This window comes from Argentina anserina, chromosome 5 (genome assembly GCF_933775445.1).
Source record: "Argentina anserina chromosome 5, drPotAnse1.1, whole genome shotgun sequence".
In the NCBI taxonomy this organism is placed as follows: Eukaryota; Viridiplantae; Streptophyta; class Magnoliopsida; order Rosales; family Rosaceae; genus Argentina; species Argentina anserina.
This window is the reverse complement of record NC_065876.1, coordinates 15,120,873-15,147,696: the sequence shown is the minus strand read 5'-3', so window position 1 is coordinate 15,147,696 and position 26,824 is coordinate 15,120,873. Positions and strand designations below refer to the sequence as shown.

General features: G+C 40.7%; 3 protein-coding genes across 4 annotated transcripts; 1 reads left to right on the top strand and 2 right to left on the bottom strand.

Moving 5' to 3' along the window:
• Nucleotides 1-3,739: 3,739 nt before the first annotated feature.
• Nucleotides 3,740-4,792, bottom strand: LOC126795587 (uncharacterized). The gene has a single exon (XM_050522398.1). It carries the CDS (start codon nt 4,790-4,792, stop codon nt 3,740-3,742), a length of 1,053 nt encoding a protein of 350 aa, XP_050378355.1.
• Nucleotides 4,793-15,921: 11,129 nt separating this feature from the next.
• LOC126795314 (uncharacterized) lies at nt 15,922-24,033 on the bottom strand. Of its 2 annotated transcripts, none has more exons than XM_050522152.1 (7): nt 23,929-24,033; nt 23,751-23,819; nt 23,609-23,638; nt 23,160-23,192; nt 22,678-22,748; nt 16,253-16,345; nt 15,922-16,130 (listed from the first exon to the last, which is right to left on the bottom strand). In XM_050522152.1, exons 1-6 carry the CDS (start codon nt 24,004-24,006, stop codon nt 16,300-16,302), a joined length of 327 nt encoding a protein of 108 aa, XP_050378109.1. In that variant the 5' UTR covers nt 24,007-24,033; the 3' UTR covers nt 15,922-16,130; nt 16,253-16,299. The 2 variants fall into 2 exon arrangements, with proteins under 2 accessions (XP_050378109.1, XP_050378110.1); XM_050522153.1 differs by having other exon boundaries at nt 22,682-22,748.
• Nucleotides 24,034-24,561: 528 nt separating this feature from the next.
• On the top strand, nt 24,562-26,048 carry LOC126793356 (3-oxo-Delta(4,5)-steroid 5-beta-reductase). The gene has a single exon (XM_050519851.1). The coding sequence runs from the start codon at nt 24,772-24,774 to the stop codon at nt 25,942-25,944; it is 1,173 nt and encodes a 390-aa protein (XP_050375808.1). The 5' UTR covers nt 24,562-24,771; the 3' UTR covers nt 25,945-26,048.
• The last annotated feature ends 776 nt before the right edge of the window (nt 26,049-26,824 follow it).

Below are 26,824 nucleotides of genomic sequence, written 5' to 3'. Positions count from 1 at the left end.
TAATATGATAAACAAATGTTGCTCCCCTGTGAAGAATTCATGCACGTTGGGTGTTCTAGTTGAAAAACCTACATGGTCTTCTGATCTTGATATGAAATTATTGGATACAAATCGATGAGTGGTCATGACTCATGACTATCATTTACAAGATAGTACTTAACTTCAAATTTATATTATTTATGAGTCATGCATCTAAAAATTCGTGGGAAAAGGTCTATTTGGTCCATAATTTAGACAAAGAAAATAATGCAGTTGACTGACTGGCATTATTTTTCAATATTATGAATTTTGTTGCACATTAGATTTTCATGCCTTCATGAGCGAAGCAAAGAGATTTCTCTAAGAAGCGAAGTGAGACATGCCTCAAAATCTAGGGGCCGGCCGGCCGGCCGGGTGTGGCTCGAGTATAATTTCCCCATATAAAGTAAAAGATAAAAATGGCAGTGTTTTTGAAGTTTTCGGAAGAATTCAAGACATTGTTGAAGACCATCAAGCTAGCTATTACTGGATCCTTTGATTGCATCAATGCTTGTCCTAAATATCTTTCATGAAGCGAAAGCATGATTGAGTCATCTGTTTTCTTTAAAAGATGTTGCATAGGGACATAGGGACAAGAGTGACATTTAGATCACCAATGTACTAATATTGTCCAAACTTAACCATTTTTAAGGTGTAAAGTTTTAATCTCAAAAGACCTCGGTACAATTGGGTATTATCCATCCACTTATAAGTTGCATATCATTTAATATATTTCAGATGTGAGATCTCTCATCTTCAACACTCACCCTCACGTGCAACCTAATTTTTTATGTCTGCGCATATAATTCGTTTGGTCCAATTTCCACCTCGGAAATTGGTATATGTGATTTGGTGGTTTGCTCTAAATCTCATTTCGGAATTTGGCACTATAGTCCAAAGCCCACTGTGGACATTTAGTATGGAATTCGATGAACCCAAATATGGGCTCAGTATGCTTGGGGAATCCCCATACGGTTAGGAGAAGTAATTGAAGAGAGACCCGCTCTGATGCCATGTCTCTATGGACAATCGTGGCACGTACGTGAATCACCAATGTTCGATATTGTCTCAACTTAACCACTTTTTAAAAAAAAAATACTTAACCATCTTTAAGATGTTAGGTTTTAGTCTCAAAAGACCTCGGTACAATTAGATATTATCTATCCACTTATAAGTTATATATTATTTGTCACATTTCAGACGTGTGATATCTCCTCTTCAACAGAAGATCTATTCATCATTGTTCATCGTGACACAATATCCACAAAAAGTATGGAATGCATTGCCTTTCATCGTGACCTCCCACCCGGCCAGTGCATTGCCTTGAAGTCCTTTCTTTTTCTTTGTTTTTTAGTTTACACATTGTGCAGACTCCATCAAATTAGATGAGTGCTTGAACGTCTTACATTCTGAACCGAACTTACAGCTTAATTTGATATTACTTGTTCCCAGTACATGTAATCCTCCTCCATACATCGCCTTGCATCTCCTCCAATTCAAGCTTAGCTTTTGAGAACCAAACTCAACAAAGCCTAGTGAATGACAAAATACATGGTTAATTTAGTACTACATTTCTACTTTGATGTAGCTTTCTTTAATTCTTTCATAGATAAATTTCCGTATAAAGCTTTAATTAACCCCTTAATAATTTTGTTCTTAGGTGTTGGAAAAGATATGGAAAAATGGGCATACCTTAGGGGCTTAGAGCATCTCCAACAAGGGTTGTCCATACCTATTTTGACACACCCTCAAAATTTGACCCTCCAACAATTAAACTCATTTTGGGTTTTGGGTAGCAACTCATTTGACTGTCTATTTTGGGTCAACTTCTTAAGAGGAAAATCAATAACTATTCACAGAGGGCCCGTATGTTTACCAGCACCTAACTAACGCGATGGCTTCCCATATTCCCCTTTAATCGCGCAACAGACAAAATGATGGCTTTAATTGGTCTTCACGCGCTGGGGGGCTGCAATGCAAGGTAAATGGACAGCTGACCCCATGTATTATTATTGTTGGTAACCAATAGATCAATTGATCTAACGGCTACGAACAAATTGATTAAATTAATCTAACGGGCATGTTTAAATAACCTAATTAAATTGAAAAAAATAAAAAAAAATCAGAAAATTTTAAAAAAATGGAATCTTCCCATTGTAGCACATTACTTTAAAATCTCTATAAATACCACACATATTCTTCATAATTTTCACTCCAAAACATCTTCTTCTCCTTCCAAGCTCATCATTTTTACATTAGGTCATCATCTAGCTAGATTAAAAAATATTTTTTTCAAAGATATGTCTACAAGAGCCAAAAGAGGAGTGGCTTGGAAACCTTCCGAAGATATTGCTTTGTGCATAGCGGTAACTACAATTGGTGAAGATGGTGATATGTCCAACAAGCAAGCATTCGAAAAATTATGGCAACGTATACATCAAGTGTACCTAACGGTAAAGACGATTGATGGATATCCTAGATCCCTAGAGGGTGTGAATCGCGTTGGAGAAAGATTAGACCAACTGGCCAAAGATGGCATGAAGCTCTTTCTAAGGCGGTGGCCACTCGAACAAGTGGTGGAAATGCCCTTGATGTGGTAGTTATCCTTATCAATTAAATTTAGTGATATACATTGAAATAATTTTGTTACTTGTTGGACGCATTTGTTACTAATTATTGATTAATAAGATGCATATGATTAATTTATATATACATGCTATAATTATGTTTTTGTGTATACTTACCATTTACTTACTAAGTATATACATCGAAAATGCCCTTATGTGTTTATATATTAAATGATAATATTATTATTATGTACAACTGAATACATGAACTTACTAATATATTTTATTTATTTATACATATATAAGAAATATAAGCCAAGTCTTTGTATGTTACAAACAACAAAGGGCATGAGTTTGAATTTGCACATTGTCGGCCAATATTGAAGGACACACCAAAGTTTTGTGATCCTCCATCTATGAATTTTTCTAGTGGTCCGTCACCTATTAACTTGGAGCAAAGAGACACACAAGAGAATCACTCTCCAAGCCCTTCAAGTGTGTATGCACGCCCCCTAGGCCAAAAAGCTCAAAGAGCAGCCAAGAAGAAGGCCAACCAAACCTCTTCATCTGAACTATTGATTCAGATGCAAAGAATTACAGATTAAGGAGATCATGATCTCGAATATAGGCAACGCCTAAGAGAGAAAACCAAACTTGCCGAGAAGCGCACATATGACGCAGTGACAATGGCGGTGGATCTATCAATGTACACACCCATAAAAAGAGGTTATTGGGAGAGGAGATAAACAAGGATTATTGAAAGAGAGGAACACGACTATAGGTCCAAGCCATATCCACAACCAGCGAGCTCATCTCAAGCACCCTCCACTCAAAGTGAAGATGACTTCTTGGACTCATATGTATCGGGACATGAAACTCAGTGGACGAGAGATAATTGAAATGTTGTATTAATTTAAGTTGTTGTACTATATCGTTTCTATTTTCATTTATCAAATAAGATTACAAATTTATTTAATTCATAAGTTTATATTTATTCATTACATTACATTAAACTACAACAACAACAAATAAACAAACCATACCACATTACAATAATTAAAAACACAAGCAAATCACACCATAGCCACATTAATTATTGAAAGCACAAAAAAATAAATCACACATTATATGCGGTCTTGCTCTACCTTGCAGCTTCACATTCCATAGATGTTTAACCAAATCCTCCTGAGGTAATTATGCACAACTGGACATCTAACTGCTTGGTAGCGACGCATGAATTCATCAAGAACATGGGCTTCACGCTGAACTTGATGATAATGATCATACCTTTCATATACTTCTGTAGCCATTGGTCTTGTTGGGACATCATCGGGGTCAATTACCACTTCTTCTTCTTTGTCGCCCTCATCTTCCACAATCATATTGTGCAAAATAATGCAGGTTATCATGATGTAGGAGAGATCCTCCCTAGCCCATCCACGATCTGGTCCTCTAACAATTGCAAAACGAGTTTGGAGAATTCCAAACACCCTCTCTACATCTTTACTGAATGACTCTTGCATCTTTGTGAAGTGAGCTTGTTGAGGCGTAATTGGATTTCTGATTGCTTTCACAAAAGTCTCCCATTTAGGATAGATACCGTCAACTAGGTAATAGCACTGACCATATTCTCGAGCTGCTACATGATTTTTGACTCGAGGAGATTCTCCTCTACAAACATCATCAAATAGTGGAGACATTCCAAGAACGTTGATGTCATTAAGGGAATCTGGAAGTCCAAAATATGCATGCCAAATCCAAGTATCATATGATGCAACCGCCTCCAAAATGATTGTTTGTTTTCTTTTATGACATGTGAAATGCCCTTGCCATGAAGTAGGACAGTTCTTCCAACTCCAGTGCATGCAATCGAGACTTCCAACCATTACAGAGAACCCTCTTTTATCAGCATGTCTAAGCAACCGCCGCAAATTCGTTGGAGATGGTCGACGAAGATAATGCTTGTGGTACGCATTCAAAATTGCTCTAGTAAAATGTTGCAAAATCTCCATAGCTGAAGATTCAGCTACATCAAGAAACTCATCACACAAATCCTCAGGAAGACTGTAAGCGAGAATCCTCATTGCACATGTTAACTTTTGTTCTGTAGAGAAGCCAACGCTTCCAGAAGCGTCATGCATTTGGACAAAGTAAGGATTGTGGTTGGCAACTCCATGCATCATTTGGTCAAATAGATGAGGTTGCATTTTGTATCTTTAACGAAAAATATCACCCTCAAACCTACACATTGAAGTGAAGTACAAAGCCTTCAATCGTCGATCCATCTCTTCCCGCTCTCTTGGGATGTACCAATGATAGGAGCACTTTGTGCGACGTTCTTAACATGTTTTTACCTCAATTTGTACTTTGCTTAGCCCTTATTATTGTACTATTTAGTCATTGAGTCGTAGTAAGAGTCTTGGGCGGTATTAGATGCATTTTTGTGTTTACATGAGTTAAAAACGCATAATTGGTCTAGAGTCCTAGTTTGACTAGGAATCCTTGTTAGGTTTTGAAACTAATTATCTCTTACTTATGATTTTATTTTCTTATTTTTCAGATTTGATTGAAGAGATAATTAAAGAAATAGAAATGGAGCCAAGTCATGCAACAATTAAATAGAAGATGATCATTAAAGGAATAAAACATGACATGTTTTATGGATTAAAGCATGGCATGTTTTAAAGATTAAAGCATGACATGTTTTAGGGATTAAAGCATGTTATGTTTTAGGGAATAAAACTTTCCATGTTTTAAGGGATTAAAGCATGACATTATTATAGGAAGAAAGAAGCAATTTCAAACCCTCCATCTTTCCTCTATATATACATGGCTTCACCTCTCAAATATCATGACTTCTCATTTGCATTCAAGAGCCAAACCTCTACTAAAATACTACCTCAAACATCCTTTACCAAAACAACAAGCCATTCTCCCCATATACAAATTCCATCTCCACCGAAATCACCATTGAAGACACACCTCCAAGGTTCCTACAACGTGTGATTTTCGCAACTCTTCTCCACGGGTTTGTTCGTTTTTGATTTTTTACAATACTTTGTCTATGAAGATTGTAGTATGATGTTTGTGTGAGATTATTGTTTTGTATTAAGAATCGAAATTTTCAGATTATGTTATTGGATTTTTGGTTCTTTGCCAAATTAATGGTTTCCTATAATTAATGAGTTTGTATTTCTATTGTTGTGTTCTAATCATCTTTCTCATACTTTTAGATAATTTTCAGATATGTGCATATGAATTTAGTGCTTGGATGTAGTCCCTAAGATTGTGTTTGAGTGCTAGATTCATCAACCATATTGACACAAATCGAATCATGCCCTAAGTAGGTTCGGTTTGTGTTGATTAAAAGTGGTAAAAATTCTGGAAATTTGCATGTAAAACCATGGTGGGTGACGCCATACATGAAACATGTCTCCAACAAAGATTTAGTGCTTAAATGTAATTGAATTTGATTTATACTCTAAGTGTTATTGAATTTGATTGCATGCAAATTTAGATTAGGCCCTAAGTCAATCTAAATGTTAATTGAAATCTTGCATGATTAGATGATCCCCTAAGGCTCTAATTGTATTGGTGTCTAAAAAGTATGTAATTGGTTGAATTAGAATGCATGATAGGTTCGAACTTGTAATTATGTGGTGTAATGGTAAATTTGGTTTAAGTTTGTTAAAGAGAAGTCGATCATGTAAATAATAATTTAGGTTTTATTTTAGTAGTTAATAATCAATCTCAAACCCCCAATTATTTGTTAACACTAAAAGTTTAGAGTTCCCTTCAATTCTCTGGAAAGAACGATCCCTGCTTATTCTATACTAACGATGATGTTTTACAGGGTTTATTATAGACGTTTTAAAAAACGCTCTATCAACCAACGACCTTCTCGAGAACCACCCTATTGCGATTCTTCCTCCTGGATTCTCTGGATTTTGGAGGCAGCTGCTTGCATGACTAAGACTCTTTGACAATTCCTTGTAATAGAATCTTCTTCCTCCTTCTTTAGTAGTTTCCGAAGCTTATTCATTGTTGCAGATCACCAAAGTTATCAAGTGAACATGAATAGCTCAAATTTCAATTTGAGGGAGAGAAATGTTTGTGAATTGGTGATTTTGTGGAGTGTCGGTTATGGTACTTATCGACAATTTTACAATGATTAGTGAAGATAAGATATGACACATGAAAGATAAAAATCTAAATGCAATCTCACCGTCTAATCAACATTTAACACGTAGCAAAGACGCACATATATATGATGTTGGAGCAACATCAAAATATCTTTTACTAGTTTATGAAAAACATGTTTGAATTTCTTTTTAACAATTAATTGTTCCGGGAGAATTACTATTCTACCATTATGTGTGTCTTAGCCTAATAGGTTTCCTGTTAGGAGATAGATTAGCATCTCCGTAGTAGATTAGGACTCCGAATCCTACGGGATTGTGGTGTTGTAAATGCCTATATATAGGCCCCCATATCATTCAATAATATACAAGTATTTCATCCTCAAACACGTTATCAGCACGAAGCCCTAAAACCCTGAATCTTTTAGAGCCTTCCGAAATTTTTTCTTCTTCCCTTCCTCCGCCGCCGAAAGCCTCCTGCCGCCGCCACAACCCCCTGCTGCTGCAGCCTCTGCCTGCCCTCGCAGCCCCTGCCCTCGCAGCCCCTGCCCTCGCAAGCCCTGCAGCCCTGCAGCCCCGCAGCCCCGCAGCCCCGCAGCCCCGCAGCCCTGCAGCTCCTGCACGCAGCCTCGCAGCCCCGCAGCGCTTCCTCCGCATTCGCTCCGCAAAGAAATCTTTTTGCCCCGCAAGTTCCCGCATCAAATCACTCAAAATTGCTCCTCCCGCATATTCACGCAAGAGACGTGAAAGTCACAAGCAAGGACTTCGCTCAAGAGAAGCTACTCCCGTATACTACAAACCTCCCAAGGCAAATTTTTATAAACGTTCCCGCTTTTGAACGTATAGATATATTATATCGGGCGCTATTAGCCTTCTTCTTGTCTTAATTCCGGCCTTTCTTATAACGCCGATGAGACTATAGAGGGATGGGTTTCCCCTCTTGATCGATGTTTTCTCTGTGACGGTCCTGGGGGAGTCACGATTGTTTTGAAAGGGAAGTTAATCGATTTTCGTGTGGTCGCCTGAGTGCACCGCTGTTTTGGGTGCGATCATGAGTATCGCCGATTGCATCGATTTTTCTTGTGACCATATACGTCACCCCTTCTAATTCCTATTATACTTGAATCTAATCGATTCCGTATTCGTTTTGTAGATGTCATCGCCATCTCGACCGGAATTTGGCCTTCTTGATCTAGAAGGAAAGGAATACCACCGCTGGGTTTCCGACATGGAACTCGCTTTCGAGAGCCGAGGGATTGAAGGCATGTTTGCCGACCCTCCTGCTGATTTCCCACCCATGGCTAAGACTCAGACTCTCATCTTTATGAGACGTCACATCCATGCAACTCTCAAGAGGCAATACTTGAACGTAAAAGATCCTAAAGAATTATGGGACAAACTACGCTTGCGGTACAACAACGTTCATGATAAGCTTCTTCCTGAATTGACCGTTAGATGGGATAACATCCGTCTATTGGACTATAAGAGAGTGGATGATATCAATCAGGATATGCTATGCTTGCAATCCGATCTTGGCACCGTTGGTGTCATCAAGACTGACCTAGATCTTCTCAATAAGACATTGGACACGTTTCCAATCAACTATGAGGTTCAAGCTCATGCGTACCGCACTCATGTAGAGGAAGGGAAGATTCGGTCTTTTGCCGACTTAATGGCACTCTTAGCTAAGAAGGAGAGACATTATGAGATTCTCCTCAACAACAACACTAGACCTGTTGGCACTAAAAGAATTTCTACGCCACAGGCCAACTATGGGAAAGCTCCTAAGCAAAAGAATCAATCAAGGAATGCTCCATATCAGCACCAAAATAACAACTCTCGTGGTGGGAGGCAACAAGGCCGATCTCGGCCTCGGTCCAATACATGGACCCGTGACGGTGGCGGCGCCGCACCCTCAGGGGGAGGCCGTCCCCGTCCCACACTCCAAGGAGGCCGTGCGCCTCCTAATGCCTCCACTTCCGGTAATGGCAAGTCTCCATGCTTCAAATGTGGCTCCTTCAAGCACTTTAATCGCGATTGTCGCGCTAGCAAAGAGATGATCAAGGCTTATTCCGCCTACAAGAAGTTTCTACAACCCGAATCGAATCATGTGGATGAGGACCATGAGATCGAGACTCACCATATCTCCATGAAACCCGAGCCCCTTGCTTCTAAAGCTAGGCCTCCGGTTGCTACCATGGATACTCCCGACTTTGATTAGTCGTTTTAGCTTCTTTAGCTTTATGATTCAAGTATTGTTATGGCCGACCGCCATTTTTATTTTCATTGACTTTGTAATAGTCTTTTGATTTTGGAATTAGAAGTTTATGTGTGATGTATTAAAGATTGGCATTCAATAAAATTTCTCATTTCTTGCTTACAAGATGATCTCTTTGAGAATTTTATTTATCCGACACTTAGCATGATGATCAACATGTGCAACTCACGTGATTTTTAAATTGGACGTTTTTTGGGTCACATGGGACCCCAATAGCACTATATTGTGAATTTGGAACTTAAAATTCGGAAAACGAACCTCGGAACGTCGAAAACGACGTCGTTTTGCCTTGGCCGGCCCCGGTTACTATTCCGGCGTTTCCGGCACGTTTTGCCGGCGTATTCGCCGTCTTCCGGCCATTTCCCGGTGTTTTCGGCACCGCCACTCGGTCCCTGACGGCGTCCCCTGTCGGACCTGAAGTCCCGGCCTCCATACCGGCCAGTTTCGACAGCCGCCGGCCGGTTTTTCCGGCAATAGGTGCCGCTAGTTTTCCACCGAGTTTTTCGACGATTTTTTCGTCGTTTTCTCGTGATTCTTCCGGCATATTGCAGCAGCCCCTGCTGCCACGTTTTCCTCGTCCAAAATTCACCCGGTTTTGAGTTCTTTTGACATGGTTTTCCGGTTTGTTTTTCCGGTTTTCTCCAAGTCCGTTCTATGCACTCACCGGTACTCTTTGTGTGTGTTTTCCACACCATTTTTGGATGGTTTATACCACCCTAGTTTACTGTTTGGTATTTCACTGCTTCAATACCATGATTTCCAACTCTTTAGTTGAAGAATGTAGTACTATTGCCATGTGATACATTCGATGGAATCGCGCTTTGTTCCGATTCCCTTTCTTACAATATCCTACGGCGTATTGTATAGAATTGTTCCCGTGTTGCTGACTCTCTTAATTGTCATTTTGTAGATGTCCCGCGGTGAAATCGAATGTCTAGCTGATTGCGGAACCACCCACACTGTCCTACGGCACAGGCAGTTGTTCACGGATCTAGTGTTTTCGACTTCTTCGATGACTACAATGATTGGCTCGAAATCCATCATTCAAGGAAGAGGCACTGCTTCTTTCATGTTGCCTAATGGTACGACTCTTAACGTCGTAGACGCTCTTTATGCGCCGAAGTCTCCCCGCACCTTGCTAAGTTTTAAGGACATACGTGCCAATGGTTTTCACCTCGATACTTATGTTGAGAATGGAGAGGAATATCTTTGCGTTACCTCTGAGAAAGCAGGCCATCGCCGTATCTTATAGAAGATGAAGAGTCTTGGGAATGGTTTGTATCTTACTTCCATTCGGATCTTTGAATCATATGCGGTTGAACGCAACTTTTGTGATTTGGACTCTTATATGCTTTGGCATGCCCGTCTCGGGCACCCTGGACGTGATATGATGATTAGAATTCTTAAGAATTCACATGGTCATCCATTTTTCAAGTCCCGGAAGCGATTGGAGGATCACCTCACCCGTGCTCCGCACGGTGAGGCCGTGCCTACCCATGCACCGCATGGTGCGGCCGAGCATGCCCCACTCGGCAGCTCCTCGGCTTTCATGCCGTCGGTGGTGGCATCCCCTCCTTCACAGGAGCTTGTGATGCCTCCCGTGCTTTCACATGCCTCCATGGCAATTTCTGATGCCCATCGCTCGTTTTACAAAGCTTGTTCTCTTGCTAAATTTCAAGGAAGTCCTTCTTTTGCTAAGGCTTCAACCGAGAACATTCCATTCTTACAACGTATCCAAGGTGACATTTGTGGACCTATTCAACCAGAATGCGGACCTTTTTGATATTTTATGGTATTGGTTGATGCATCGACGCGTTGGTCACACGTCGCATTGCTATCCACAAGGAATGCTGCATTTGCTAAGTTATTAGCTGAGATCATCAAACTTCGGGCTCACCACCCCGATTATACTATCAAATCCATTCGTTTGGATAATGCTGGAGAATTCACCTCCAAAACTTTTGATGATTACTGCATGTCTATTGGGATCGAAGTTGAACATCCCGTTCCTCATGTTCATTCACAGAACGGTCTAGCAGAGGCTACCATCAAGCGTATTCAGCTTGTTGCTCGGGCAATGGTTATGGGTACTAACCTACCGGTCTCTGCGTGGGGATATGCAATGTTGCATGCAGCGACACTTATTCGTTTCCGACCCGCGGTTAACCAAGCGTTTAGTGCGTACCAGATGGTCACTGGTTACGAACCCAATATTTCACACTTACGCATCTTTGGTTGCGCCGTTTATGTGCCTATTACGCCTCCGCTGCGTACTAAGATGGGTCTTCAGAGACGATTAGGTATCTATGTTGGCTATAATTCCCCAACGATTGTCCGCTACTTAGAACCAACCACCGGAGATCTCTTTACTGCAAGATTTGCAGATTGTCACTTTGATGAGACATGCTTCCCGTCGTTAGGGGGAGATGGGAATGTTATCATTCCAAATGAATGTCAGGAATTGACGTGGTGTGTCCCCACTATGTCTCATTATGATCCCCGCACTGCTCAAAGTGAGTTAGAAGTGCAACGCATTATCGACCTCCAGAAAGTCGCGGATTCGATACCCGACGGCTTTGTAGATATTGCTAAAGTGAGGAGATCAAACATACCCGCTGCGAACGTACCGGCACGGTTGGATGTCCCGAAATACGGGCGTGGAAGACAAGCTCCTGGACCTAGCAACGTTGGCACCGCCCCTGACAGTGGGACGGAGGCCGACGGCGGCACCACCGTACGCCGTGGTGTTGCCGGCGCCCCTTCTGGCGACGATGCTGAGATGGCCCGGCATGGAGCAGCTTCGGCCTCGGCTCCTCAAAGAAAAAGGGGGAGACCGATAAACTCTAGGGATTCAAAACCTAGAAAGAAGCGAATGACTAAGGCACAGCGCGTCATCAACGATGAATCACCATCGTATGAAGTTGTCTCTGATTACAGCTATGTCCATGAATCAACTCAAGTGTTTCCGTGGGACGCTATGGAACCTTGTTTGATGCCAGAGAACAACGAAATCTCAGTGAACTACACAAGTGAGCAGTCGGTCCGAAACCGAGCCACTACATGCATTGATGACGTTTTCGCTTATTCCGTCGCACTTGAGATCATATCTGAAGACGACGTTGAACCTCACTCTGTAGCTGAATGCGAACGCAGAGCAGATTGGCCGAAGTGGAAGGAAGCAATCCAGGCAGAACTTGACTCATTAGCGAAGCGAGAAGTCTTCGGAAAGGTTGAATTGACTCCAAGAGATGTCAAACCTGTTGGACATAAATGGGTCTTCGTTCGTAAGCGTAATGAGATGAACGAGATCGTGCGTTATAAGGCAAGACTCGTGGAGCAAGGATTCTCACAACGACCTGGTATTGACTATGAAGAGACTTATTCTCCTGTTATGGACATCATTACCTTCCGCTACCTTATTAGTCTGGTAGTGTCCGAAAGACTAAACATGCAACTTATGGATGTGGTCACAGCTTATCTCTATGGAGATCTTGACGCAGAGATATATATGAAAGCTCCTGAGGGACTACCTTTACCTCCATCAAGTGCCTCCAGACCACGGAGTGCTCATGCAGTCAGATTACGTCGTTCGTTGTACGGGTTAAAGCAATCCGGAAGAATGTGGTACAATCGGTTGCATCAATACTTGGTGAGAAGGGGTTACAAGAATGATGAACTATGCCCATGCGTGTTCATACGAAAGACAAATTCCGGATTCGTCATCGTTGCGGTCTACGTTGATGACATGAACATAATCGGTACTCTTGATGAGATTGAAGAGACCGTGTCTTATCTGAAGTCGGAATTTGAGATGAAAGACCTAGGGAGGACGAAATTCTGTCTCGGCCTTGAGCTTGTGCATAGGGCCGACGGCATCTTAGTGCATCAGTCAAATTACACGCAGAAGATGCTTCGACGTTTCAATATGGATCTATGCAGTCCATTGTCTACTCCCATGGTCGTCCGAAGTCTAGATATCAAGAAGGATCCCTTCCGTCCTAAAGAGGATGATGAAGACGTTCTTGGTCTTGAAGTTCCATACCTTAATGCGATTGGGGCACTATTGTATCTTGCTCAATGCACTAGACCGGACATATCTTTCGCAGTGAACTTATTGGCTAGATTTAGCTCCGCACCTACGCTACGTCATTGGAATGGAATCAAGCATTTGTTTCGATACTTGAAAGGTTCCCTTGACATGGGATTATTCTACCCCTATTGCAGAGATAACACCGCCACGGTATCTCCCCACACCACCGTCGTCGCCGACCCCGGCCTTGCCGCCATGGCGGCCCGCAGCGACGCCGCCGGCCGCCATGGCGTGGAGACCGTGCGCGGTGCCGAGAGCAGCAACCGGTCCCGTGCAGCTCTATCCCCTGATGCAAAGACTCCAAACAACTTGTTAGTTGGTTATGCCGACGCAGGGTACCTCTCTGACCCTCACAAGGCTCGTTCTCAAACCGGTTATGTGTTTACCATTGGGAATACGGCGATATCTTGGAGATCCACAAAGCAATCTCTTGTTGCTACTTCTTCGAATCACGCGGAGATCATCGCTCTCCATGAAGCAGTGAAAGAATGTGTTTGGCTACGATCACTTGTTCGCCATATTCGTGATTCTTGTGGATTAGTCTCTACAACTGATCTACCTACGTGCATTTATGAAGATAATGCTGCTTGCATAGAGCAGACAAAGTTAGGTTTCATCAAGGGAGACAACACCAAGCATATTTCGCCTAAGTTCTTCTACAACGTTCAACAACAGAAGTTCTTGAATGTTCAGATCAATCAAGTGAGTTCAGAATCCAATGTTGCGGATTTGTTCACTAAGTCTTTGCCTAAATCTACTTTTGTGAAACATGTGAAGAGCATTGGCATGCGTCGTTTATCGGAACACTAGAGTTTGGTAGACTTCAGGGGGAGTCTACATCACATGTTAAGATCCTTAAGTAGTTGGTGCGTTGTGCTCTTTTTCCCTTCGATTAAGCTTTTGTTTTACCCAAGAGGTTTTTGTTTTGCTTGACAAGGTTTTTACCGAGGCAACGATGTGTGCACCATGCAACCTAGGCATGCGACACAAGGGGGAGTGTTCCGGGAGAATTACTATTCTACCCTTATGTGTGTCTTAGCCTAATAGGTTTCCTGTTAGGAGATAGATTAGCATCTCCGTAGTAGATTAGGACTCCGAATCCTACGGGATTGTGGTGTTGTAAATGCCTATATATAGGCCCTCATATCATTCAATAATATACAAGTATTTCATCCTCAAACAATAATATATATTTTTCATAGAAAAATGAAATAATATATCATATAATGTATAATATATAAAAATAGTAGAATTATGATTATATTAAAATAAAATGATTAAAATATAAAATGGGTATGAGATTTGTGTCATATGGGTTGACTAAAATGAATTTGAGTGACCCAAAATTTGGATTTGAGTATTGGGTCATCTTGTTGGAGATGCCCTTATTACCTACTCTATCAATCATGCTCAACGCCAGCTATCGACTCGTTTTATATTGTTTGGACTTTTTCTGTTATAAGAGGTACGTGTAGTACATGCAATGAACAGAAAACACAAACTGATTTTGCACTGTCTTTTTATAAGCTATAGCAGCACGAGAGGAGGAATCTTCAATTGCATCTTTTCCTGAATACATCGAAGTAGGTATATTTTGGAAATGGACACGTATATAACTATATATCTGTACGTTAGAATCATACGGCAAATTGAGCAATACGGCATCGTTAGGTAGATTATTCTTGGATATTAAGCTTACAAAGTGCATGCATTGAAATCTATTGCAAGTCAGATCTAAGTGGCAAGCACAAGACACTTTTTATTAGACCTCATGAAACCTATGGGACAAATGGTGTGTATGTTTGATATCCCTCTACTCGATCTTACATAGGGTTTGGCCTCCAAACTGACCAACTGTCCAAGTTCTATGATATATCGCCAAAGCTTTGGCGTTAGTTATTTGGTATAATCAATCTCAGATTAATGCATCTTCCCAACAATGCCAATGACACAATAATGAAACATAACCCTAGATGCTAGGTAGCTAGTACGTACAGTATATATGGAGTGTCCTGGCATCTCATCTTCAAATTATTTTCAAGTTTCAAAGACTTGTATATAGTTAGCATGACTAGCTGCTTCTGCATTCAGTGCATGTCAATGAGTCTCATATGGCGGCAAAAATATCAGACTTTGATTGAACTTAAATTCAGAGCGAGATAGCAATGAACAGTGCGTGGTTTATGATCAATAACGGACCATGCCTTATCATCATTGACCTTAATCACTTGTGGTGCATGGGACATTGTGTCAACGGCTACAGAGACATGCTCTGAGACTGTACAATGGTCTGAACTCTAAAGTCGCAAGAACACACTCTTGAGCTCAGAGGATTGTTAATCTTTTGAATTGATCGATCACCTGGCCTGCTTAATTTTTTCTCAACGATTTTTTTGGCAGCCCCATCAATAGCTTCTTCAGCCAAATGATCAAGCATATTGGTCTTCTCGGAAAAGTGGAGAAGAACCCTCTATTTCCTCTTGTTGAGCTTGATGGTTACCGTTTTCCCGTTAGCCATATCATGCTGAAAAGTTGAGCTTAAAAGGAACGACTGAGACTTAATGGCCGAGCCATGATTTAACTTAAAAGAATGGTATAAGTTTTACGGTTACACAAGTAACATTTACACAAGTAGCATTTCATTAAAATTAGAGAAAAACTCTACCTAGAAAATGTGTTTCCAAGAGATTATCTCCAAAACCACTTCCCAAGCTAAGACTCTAGACCATCACATCCCAGCTAACAAGTGATCTTTCTTTATACCCTCTTCATTCCCAGAGAAAACTTCTCATTATGATGCAATTACAGAAGTCTAACATATGTTGGCCAAAAAAATAATTTTACAAAATTCTACGACTGCATTTTAGAGCTATATTACAATTAAACCTTGAGCATTCTGATTACATGGAAGTACATGTCAAACGAACAATTAATGTTTTAACTCAAAAGTTATCGCAATATGCTGACAGCAGTCATGGATCATGGACTATGGACCCATTGCTGCGATATGTTCTATAACTTGAAATCCCACTTCTCAACTGCAAACATTCATAATTGAACAGCTCTAAGATTCAGAGAAAATATATTTCCAAGAATGTTATTGGGAGAATGAGAACTCACAATGATAGACAAAGACAAGATGGAGAAATAAAAGGTGCACCTTCTCAACAGCATTTGCAACGTTCGACATTTCTGGCCTTCCTTTCTTTAATAGTTCATTACGATCCCGCTTAAGATGATTCTGTGCCTCCGCCTATTAAGAACAAAGAAGAAAATAAATAAAGTACTTCCTAAATACTGATAGTTAGTCACTTGGTCATATCAACACAAGAACTGCATGAGAATCAGTTTTTGCATATGGATCTCCCACTTGGTGATCGATACAATGTTATAATGATGTTACAAGCCACTGAATACTGATCATAAAGTATCTGGCCTAACGATAACAGTGCAGTAAAGTCCAGATTATATATAGTCGCAAGTATCAACATAACAATGTCTAAAAGGATGTGTTTCAGAAAGCTTGTATCCAAGCTATATTCTGTAATCACACCCTGCGCTTATCTTTATATTTGCAATAATATTAGTAGTATTTTCATTCAAAAAAAAAAGTCTATATGCTAACAGGCCAATAGAAATAAGTATGGATGCCACTCACGCAAACAATCTAGTCTTGTATACTAAAAACACATAATTACTGAAACCTGAAGAACATACACGGCATGTGCAAACCTTTACAGCCAACCATAGGACCTTACACTTATTGTCCCTTCTAATTTCACCTGACAACAGTCTCCAAATCTCAAGTAGTACTCACTAAGGGTCCTTAAAAAATGTTCCAATCTAAAGCAGTGGATACATTCACTTTCAATGAAATTCATAAGAAACACCCCACCACTGCACGGGGGAGGAATGTTATAAATTTATCAACCAACTTGGGAGGTAAAGTTCTTGTACAATCCCCAGTGTTGATCAATGGAGGTTATGTTCATGTACAACAACAGGTCTCCAATTTACCCCAAGAAAGAGTAAGAAACTAGGAAGCTTGAATACTATACCACAATTTTCAACATCAACAAACACATCCGTGTATGAAAAAAAATGATGTGAATTGCTAAAGGTCTTGGTCGACGACGTGCCTCATTTTAGTAATCAAGAAGTATCTTTGTTCCACAAATGACCAAACAAGGACCAAGAAGTCTCAGTAGGTCAGAGAAAAAGAATATTAGAATCCTTGAACCTTGAACATGATAGCACAATTACAAACATCTGCTTAACCTTGTACGGAGAGATCGATAATGAATTGTTCAAAACAGGGTTGACGAGATGCCTTACAAAGGAATCAAAGAATACCCTCCAACCAAAACTGAGCCATTCAATGGACCAAACAAGATAAAAACTCAGTCCATAGGAACCTTGAAACAGTTCTAAATTTCTACCTAATCATCATGCACAGAGAAATTGATGATGAAATGCTTGGAACATGGTGGATCAAGTGCATCTTGTTAATAACCAAATATTAAATATCAAAGACTTCTTCCTCAATAACCCCTTTATAATGCTCCACCTGCTCAATGTGCTCCACCTGAGCTGGAGTTTCTTCCATGACCCCTTCGGTTAGAGGAACTATTGTTAATTCTTCTACAACATCAGTCTTCTTCTTCTTCACCTCACTTGTCTGCACTTCATTGGACGACATAGTCTCATCATAACAATTGATGTATCTACTTAGAACCTCTTTCTTGCAAACAAAAACTCTACTACCAAACATTCTTAAGTTTGAATTGCCAGCTGGTTCTCTAGACCGTACCTCCTCTGCATATTTGAGGTCTAAGACCTTTGATGGTGACTGATTAACCATGTAACGCGTGTGGTTAACCGCATCTTCTCAAAACGTGTATGGTTTTCTTGCATGCAGCAACATGCCTCTTTCTCTCTGTAAGAGACTTTTCTTCATCCTTCCAGCAGCCCAATTTTGTTGTGGATCCCCCTTCACCATGATGTGCCTTGTGATTCCTTCAATCTTGCAAAATTGTAAGAGCCTTTTCATTATATATTCACGGCCGCAGTTACTTCTCAAATACTTGATTTCTCTGCATCTCAGATTTTGTACCACCGTTTTCTCCTCCTGAAACTTGATGAGAACCTTGGATTTCTCCCTCATATAATAGACCCAAATATTCCTCGAAAAATCCTTTAGAAAAGTAACAATCTTGAAGCTACCCATAGACCTTACTGGTGTCAAGCTCCCTACATTTGAGTGAATATAACTTTGCAGTTCTTTGCCTTTGTTTACTGGTGGCGATCTCCCTACATCTGAGGTCATATAATTCAACACTTCTTTGCTCTTGTCCTCACAATTTGCCAACTTGAATGTCACCTTCTGTTTCCCATGACTAAAATCCTTGCATAAGATAAGTTTGCATAAACTGCCACCTTCTACCTTATCTTTCTCGTTGAGTTCGTGCAATTTTCTTTGACTCATGTGCCCTAGGCCTTGATGCCATTGCTCAGTCTTGTCATTTGCTTCAGCAGACGTTGCAGCTCCACCTATTATTGTAGTCCCTTGAAGCTTGTATAAGTTGTTAGGTTTAATGTCGCCCTTTATCACAACAAGTGATCCCTTGACTATTTTGAGTCTTCCTCCTTTAACGCTATACTTAGATCCAGCCTTGTCCAAAGTAGCGAAAGATATCAAGCTCTTTCCTAACTTAGGAATATATCTGACATTCTCCAGTGTTCTAACAGCTTCGTCATGCATTTTGATTTTCACTGATCCAATACCTAGGATCTTACACGGTGAATTATCTTCCCTAAAAACTTCTCCGCTGCCGGTCTTCTCAAATGTGTCAAACCATTCTCAGGTTGCACATGTGTGGAATGTATAACCGGTATCCAAAATCCAATATCTAAAAGCATTGGAGCTGGACGTTACCACAAGCAATTCACAATCATCCTTTTCTTTTCTGATGACTACTTTAGCTGTGCTTGAACTTCTTGCCGTCACCTTTGCTTTCATCTTCCCTTCTTTGCAGTCTCTTTTCAAGTGGTCGGCTGAACCACATTTGAAGCAACCTTTCTTGCCTTTCTTCTTGGATTGTGAAGTACCCATGTTACCAAATTTATCCTCCTTGCTCGTCAACTGACATTTCTCCTTGCCCTCTCCTTCTTGAGAGCTTTTGGTCTCGCTACTCATCTTAGAATAAGAATGTGTGGCCTCAATAATCTCATCAAACTTGAGAGAATCTTTATCTGAAACGAGTCTGGTGATGTGATGCTTGTAAGAAGCTTATAAAGAACTTAGTAGCAAAAGTAATTTCTCCTCAACTTCAAATCTCACATCCGCCTTTGATAAATTGGTAATACAAATCTGAAAATTATTCAGATGGTCCTACAACTTCATGCCTTCTTCCTCTGAAGACTATAGAGTTCATCTTTCAAGAAGAGTTTATCCGCATCAACCTCCTTGATATCCAATGTCTTGTTGTTGTCCATATTCTCACCAATATGAACCTTGTCCGCATAAACCTTATCAAGATAATCCCAGGTTTCTTTGCTGCTCATATTCTCATCGCCACTAGCCAATATATCAAGGAATACAACATCAGCTAGTTGTAGCTCTATAAAGCTCATTGCCCTCTCATTCATTTTCTGCCAAACCTTGTATGCCATAACACTAGCCTTATTCTCTCACCAGAGAATAACCATGTACATACCTTGTTGAATTAGGACACGTTTCATCTTCCTCTGCCAAAGCATGAAGTCGTCTTTCCATTGAAGGGCTCAATTGACGTACTCACATCTTCTGCTTCGACCAAGCCTTTGTTGTTCTCCATCGCAAAGTTACCTTAAACCACTCTGATACCACGTGTTCTGTAGACTCCCCTGGATCTTTTACTAGGTACTTTACGATATAAGCAAAGCTGACAGATGAACTTGAAAACAGAAACACAACACATAAATTTATCGAGGTTCAGCAATGCATATGTTCTCTGTTTGATCTCTCTTGAGAATCACTAGCACTATGGAGAATAAAACTTGATTACAAGCACTTATTGGAATCCCTATGCTACTCTCATCCCCTTGTTAGATCTCTCTATTACCCTTAGCTCCCGGTTTTCTGTGCTCTCTGTCTTATCCTTAGAAAACCTCATACAACTCCTATTTATGTCAAAAAGGGTTGACGATAACATGGTTTTGGACTCCTTAACCTAATAGACCAAGTCAATTATACAAATCCTAATAGAATCCTAAAAGACCAACATTCCTAAAGCTTATAGAAAAGCTGCAGTGTTGTCCTATTTCTATTCTAAAATCAGATTTTTCTAATGAATCCTACAGTTCCAAATTATATCAATGAGCCAAAAACACAACACTCTTAAAGTGCGGACGTCTCTACATTTTCAGCTGACGGTGGTGGTTCTCTTGCCGGATGAACAACAATGACATGCTGGAGTGTTGGACTGCATTTCCATGAAGATGAATGCGAAGAAGATAGAGAATCAAAGGTCTGGCAACAATAATGGCAAAAACTTCAAGCTCGATCGAGTCGGCTGCAAACTGGTTTTGCTGCGACTCCACTATGGAGAATAAGCTATATATTTATGGTTGTTATTCATCCGGCAAGAGAACCGCCGCCGTCGGCGCTGGGCGGCTGAAAACACAAAGACGTCCGCACTTTAAGGGCTATGCAGGTGTCCTCTTATGCTCTGTCCTCTATGTGTGTGTGTGTGTGTTTAAATGCATACACACACACTTTGTTGTTTAAACAACTACTTATATGCAGGACTAATGTAATGGATGTTGCTCACAATCTATCAAGAACAACAAAGCAGGAGATTCAGTATTTAACTGAGTTGCTTGAAAAGGTACACATATTCAAAATAAACCTAAACTTCATTTTTTAATTCTTAATAGAGGGCAGAGGCACTATTCTCTTGTTTTGGGGGATGGTTCAACAGTTTTTGACATGTTAAAGTATAGAGCGACAACAACAGTCAGTAATACAAGCTCAGGTGGAGCTATTAGTACTGCGAACCTACGACTCAGTTCGTCAATCACTTGGGCAGGAGTTCCAGAGAAGCATAGCGTTGGACAAGTATGCTCTAAGTTTCAGTCCAAGAGATCCAACCACGTATCAGGAAGCTATAGCAAATTATGTACGAGAAAGTTGGATGGGAGCTATATTTGAGCAGATGAAGAAGTCTATACATAAGGACTTGGTTCAGGAGTCGGTTCCTAAAACCAAAGAAAAGAATCAATTTGGCTGTAAATGGGTTTATAGGAAAAAGGAAGGAATGCATGATAAAGAAGGCATGAGATGGAAAGATCGGGTATTGGCAAAGGATCTGCATAAAGAAAGGGTCAAGTATGACCAGATCTCACCAAAAGGCATATGCAGTTATCATCATGTGTTCAAGGATAGTAAGGTTTTACTATTACTACTGTATGTAGGTGACGTGTTAATTACATGTCAAAATACATCTAGAATTTTGAATTTAAAGAAACTACTATGAAGGGAATTCAACTTGAAGGGTCCAGAAGCTGCACAAGAGATCCTAGGAGTAAAGACAAGGAGAGACAAAGTGAGAAACACATGGTTGTTGTCAGAACCCATGTTTGCTCCAGCAGTAGCACACTCTCAGTTGTGTGTGCAAAGATCATCTACACCAGGGTTGGATGAGATGATGGATGTGTCTTATGCAAAAGTGGTAGGAAATCTGATGTGTGCTAGAATCTGTACAAGACCAAGTATAGCTCAAGTATTAAGAATTGTGTCAAAGTATATGGTGAATCCAAGTAGGCGACACTGGCAAATAGTGGAGTGAGTTTTATATTACTTGAGGGACACCAAGGAGCGTGTATTTTAGTTTGAAAGACAACAGGATCAAATATGCAATGCCGGTCATGAGGGTTCAAATTTGGCAGGAGAATTTGACAAAAGTATAGCTGCAATAAGTAATGTATTTACTTGCGGTGAAGGTGTAGAGAGTTGTATAGCAACTTTGGGATCAGCTACAACATTATTTACCATTAAAGAAGATTGCATGACACTAAAAGAAGCTTCCATAGAGGCGTTATGGCTTAATGGATTAATGAGTTTGGGATTCAACAAGGAGTTGTGGTGAAGGATGGTATCATCAATTTGACAAGGAAGTGTTTCAAGCAGAGATGAAACATGTTGATGTTTAGGGTCATTACAATAAGTGTTGGGTCGGCTCAGGGGAGAGAACAACTGAGGAAGTTCATTCAAGGGGGAATGTCTCAGATTGTTTGATTAGGACTATTGTCATGGAGAAGTTCAAGTGTTGCTTGAACTTGCTCAATTTTACAACATGTTGAGATTGGGGTGGAGCAACTCCTCACTTGAGGTGCGATGAGGCAAAATGAGTACTGCCAAGGTGAAGACTCTTGGAGGTTTGTTCAGGGTTACTTCAAGAGATACAAGACATCCTGAAGGTTGCAGCGATCATTTGGTATCAATTCACCAAGGTGAAAATTGTTGTGTTTTTGGCTCATTGATACAATTTGAAACTATAAGATTCATTAAGCAAATCTAAGTTTAAAATAGAAAGAGATACGTACTTACTTGTAAACAAAGGATCCAAACTTTGTTCTTCCACCAGTTGTTCTACAGTATACATGGCAGTTCCAACCTGCAGGAAGAAAGAGGCTTGACGAGATACAAATATGACTAAGAACTCTTTTACGTATATTGCTTCACTATAACCAAGATGAACTTTTTTTTTGCTTTTTGAAATGAAACCAAGATTAACTAATAATAATCTAAAGAGATGAATACTGCATTAGTAATCTGAGTAATAATTCAATTGGTGAAATATTTCATCATCTACATCTTATTTTCAACTAGAATACAAACATTTTGATTCTATTACGTTTCAGATATTCCAAAATAACACACAAATACCTACATCAATAACGTTTCAGATGTTCCAAAATAACACAGAAAGACCTACATCAATTATTTATATATTTATGCATTCATTTTATTCGAACATAAGTAGTTAAACAACGTCACCATCACCAAGGGATAATCAGGTGCGTACCTGTGTTTCAACACATACATTCTGGAACTCTTCCTGTATAAAGACAACTTGTTCAGAAATTCATCATAATAATGTCATAGTAACTATATCATTGTGTCCAAATCACATTAGAAAGTATGATCTATCATAAACAATCTGATTAAGATAGCAACCAGCAAAGGATGTCATATTTCCTGACAGTCTCAAGAAGTAGAATAATGGTTCAACAAAAGCTGAGAATAGAAGGTGCATTTCCGAAAGGACAGCTATCTCATATTTTCACTTGGTCACAGTTCTCAGCCACAAACGTAACAATTACTAAGAGAATCATCCAACTATACACTTTCCAACAAATGAATTGGTCTCGACAAAACCCCCCAAACGCATTAGCATTAGGGTAATACTGCATCATTATTAATGCATCTAATAAAACTGTTAACAAATCAAGAGAAGAAGCCGGAAAGTAGTACCTCTACATTCTGGTGCAAAGAAATCATGACCTGGAAACAAGTACACGACGCAAAGCAGTTAGAGCAATAGGTCAAAGCTTTCCTAGTTAAAATAAGAGAAAAAAACAAACCAAAATGGTAGTTGAACAACATGATACAGTACCTGGGTGAAGAGCCTGTGAAGACGTTCGTGCTCAGCTGCCGTAAAACCCGGAAGCGCTCCACAGAACTCCTGTTGATTTCAGGAGAATAAAAAAAGAATCAAAGTTATTAGAAGAAATTAGTGAATGAAATTGGAAAATGAAGGAGAGAATGCGATGGGTAATTGTGGAATTAGGGACCTGAAAAGAGCAGGGAGCGAGGAGAGAACGAACGGCGAGGTTGAACGACTCGTGCAGGTCTCTTTGCTTCGTCCCCATCGCGCCCAGGCTTCTGATGATTTTTGAATTCACACCAAAATGACCAAAACCACAATACGCGGTCAGGTTTTTAAGTTGTGGAGTGAACTTTTCTAAATACCGAAAATAGCCTTCCATTAATTCAAAATCATGAGAATAATAATAATAATAATTAATTTTGATATTAAGTTGCAGAGTATTGGAAAACAAAGCATACGAAAAGAAAAACACCTCTAATTACCGTGGCGGAGAACTGCAACTGCAACAAGAAGGGAAGAAGAGAAAAATACCTTGCTCTTCCAAATTACAATCTGATCCTGATCAGAGACATAAAGAGTAGTTAGTATATTAAATTTCGGTTATTTTTAAGAGACTTAGAGACGAAAAAAATACTTACTTAAGTTACTTGAAATTTCAAAAATTAACGATTAGAAACTACGTCTTGTAGTTGTTGTTTCACTGAACAACATTAATAACTTTAAATTGTGGTGAAATAACTGGAGAAGAAGCATTACACATTTTAGGCCGGTTAGGTTTACCAAACATTTTCCATCTAATTCAGAAAATAAAAAACAAATAATAAAGCCGGGAATCCATTCCGCGCGGAAAAGACTATTTCACCCGCCGGTCCGATTGTCTCTGGTCTGATATGTGAAGCTTTCAAATCGAAGCGGAAAGGAAAGATTGAACGACGACTGACAGTTGGATTCAGATTTCATCTAAACCCCACCCCACCCCACCCTTTCTCAGCCACTCTTTCTCTCCCTTCTTCCTTCTCCTCCGACGATGAGCTGGTGGTGGGCCGGAGCCGTCGGCGCCGCCAAGAAGAAGCTAGTCGAAGACGAGCCGCCGCGGACGCCGCTCAGCGTCGGCCTAGTCATCGGCGTCACCGGAATAGTCGGCAACAGCCTCGCCGAAATCCTCCCTCTCTCCGACACCCCCGGCGGCCCATGGAAGGTCTACGGCGTCGCCCGCCGCCCCCGCCCCGACTGGAACGCCGACCACCCCGTCCACTACGTCCAGTGCGACGTCTCCGACGCCGCCGACGCCATGGCCAAGCTCTCCCCCTTGACCGACGTCACTCACCTCTTCTACGTCACCTGGACCAGCCGCGCCACCGAGGCCGACAACTGCGACGCCAACGCCGCCATGCTCAGGAACGTCCTCGCCGCCGTGGTCCCCCACGCGCCGAATCTGAGGCACATATGCCTCCAGACCGGAGCCAAGCACTACCTCGGGCCGGAGGAGTCTTGGGGGCGGATCAAGCCGCACGACGCGCCGTTCACGGAGGATCTGCCGCGCCTGAGCGGACCTAACTTCTACTACACGCTTGAGGATGTGTTGATCGAAGAGGTGGAGAAGAAGGAGGAGCTGACGTGGTCGGTGCACCGGGCTGATGTCATTTTCGGGTTTTCGCCATATAGCCTGATGAACATTGTGGGCAGTCTATGTGTTTATGCTGCTATATGCAAACATGAGGGAGTTCCGTTGCGATTTCCGGGCACTAAGGAGGCCTGGAGCTGCTTATGGGCTGCTTCTGATGCCGATTTGATCGCCGAGCAGCAGATATGGGCTGCGGTGGATCCTTATGCAAGAAATGAGGCCTTTAATATCAACAATGCCGATGTTTTCAGGTGGAAGCAATTCTGGAAGGTGCTGGCCGAGAATTTCGGGATAGAGGAGTTTGGATTTGAGGAGAGTGGGGAGAGGTTCAAGTTGGAGGAGTTGATGAAGGGGAAGAGTGGTGTGTGGGAGGAGATTGTGAAGGAGAATCAGTTGTTGCCGACGAAGCTGGATGAGGTTGCGGCATGGTGGTTTGTGGATGCTGTGTTTACTGGGGAGTGTATGTTTGGTTGTATGAACAAGAGTAAAGAACATGGCTTTGTGGGGTTCAGGAACTCTAGGAATTCCTTTGTTACTTGGATTGACAAAGTGAAAGCTTACAAGATTGTGCCCTGATTGTCGTCGCGTAAGCTTTTACCAAGTTTGTGCCTACATTGTTGTTACCAGTTTATTATAGACTGCCATTGGAGGATTTTATTGTGGTTTTGTTATTCTGGTTATACGTTGCATTCAATAATCAAAGATCATAGCCATAGATCTGTTGTTTTTAGCTACATGAATACAACTTTGAACTTTGAAGTATGTGTAATGTATGTGGTCTTCTGTAATGATGATAAATATGCTCAGAATTGAAATAAGAAAGATGATTTGGATTGTTTTGTTTCCAGAGGATTTAGAGTTTGGTAAAAAAAAAATTATCAAATGAACTTAACCCCCCATTTTTGCGTTGATCTCTGTTTTGAATTGTGAAGCTTTAACTTGGAAATGTTTACTTTCAGCAGTGAAAATAGGGGTTTAGAGAGCAATCACTTTACTTTGGTAGAATGAGATCAGAATTGATGTTAGGTCGAACCAACTAGGTTTTTGTGTATGTTGGCTGGGATATCCGTGATATATCAACTATGACCTGCCGTGTCTTGTGTGTAAATCATTTAAAGACGCATTGAGATAGAGATGATTGATGATTACTCACCTTTTATCATAGCGACTCTAAGATTAAAACCTTCTCTCAAATTTTTCGTACACACCTTACAGCTCAAGGCAAAACGCAGTCCAGCTTTGCATTTTGCCTTTTCGCAAATCCAATGGCCTTTGGATTGTCTATCAATTTGAGCTGAATAGAAGCTACTTAGTATAATCATGAGAAGGCTGGCTTTGCTTGTGGTTTTTTCCCTTTTGACTAGTCAGGTTAAATTTTCTTTTCTTCTTTTTTTTTCCGAGTAATTGACATCAAGCATCTCTTACTTAGTGTTACTTTTTTTGTATTGTGGAATAA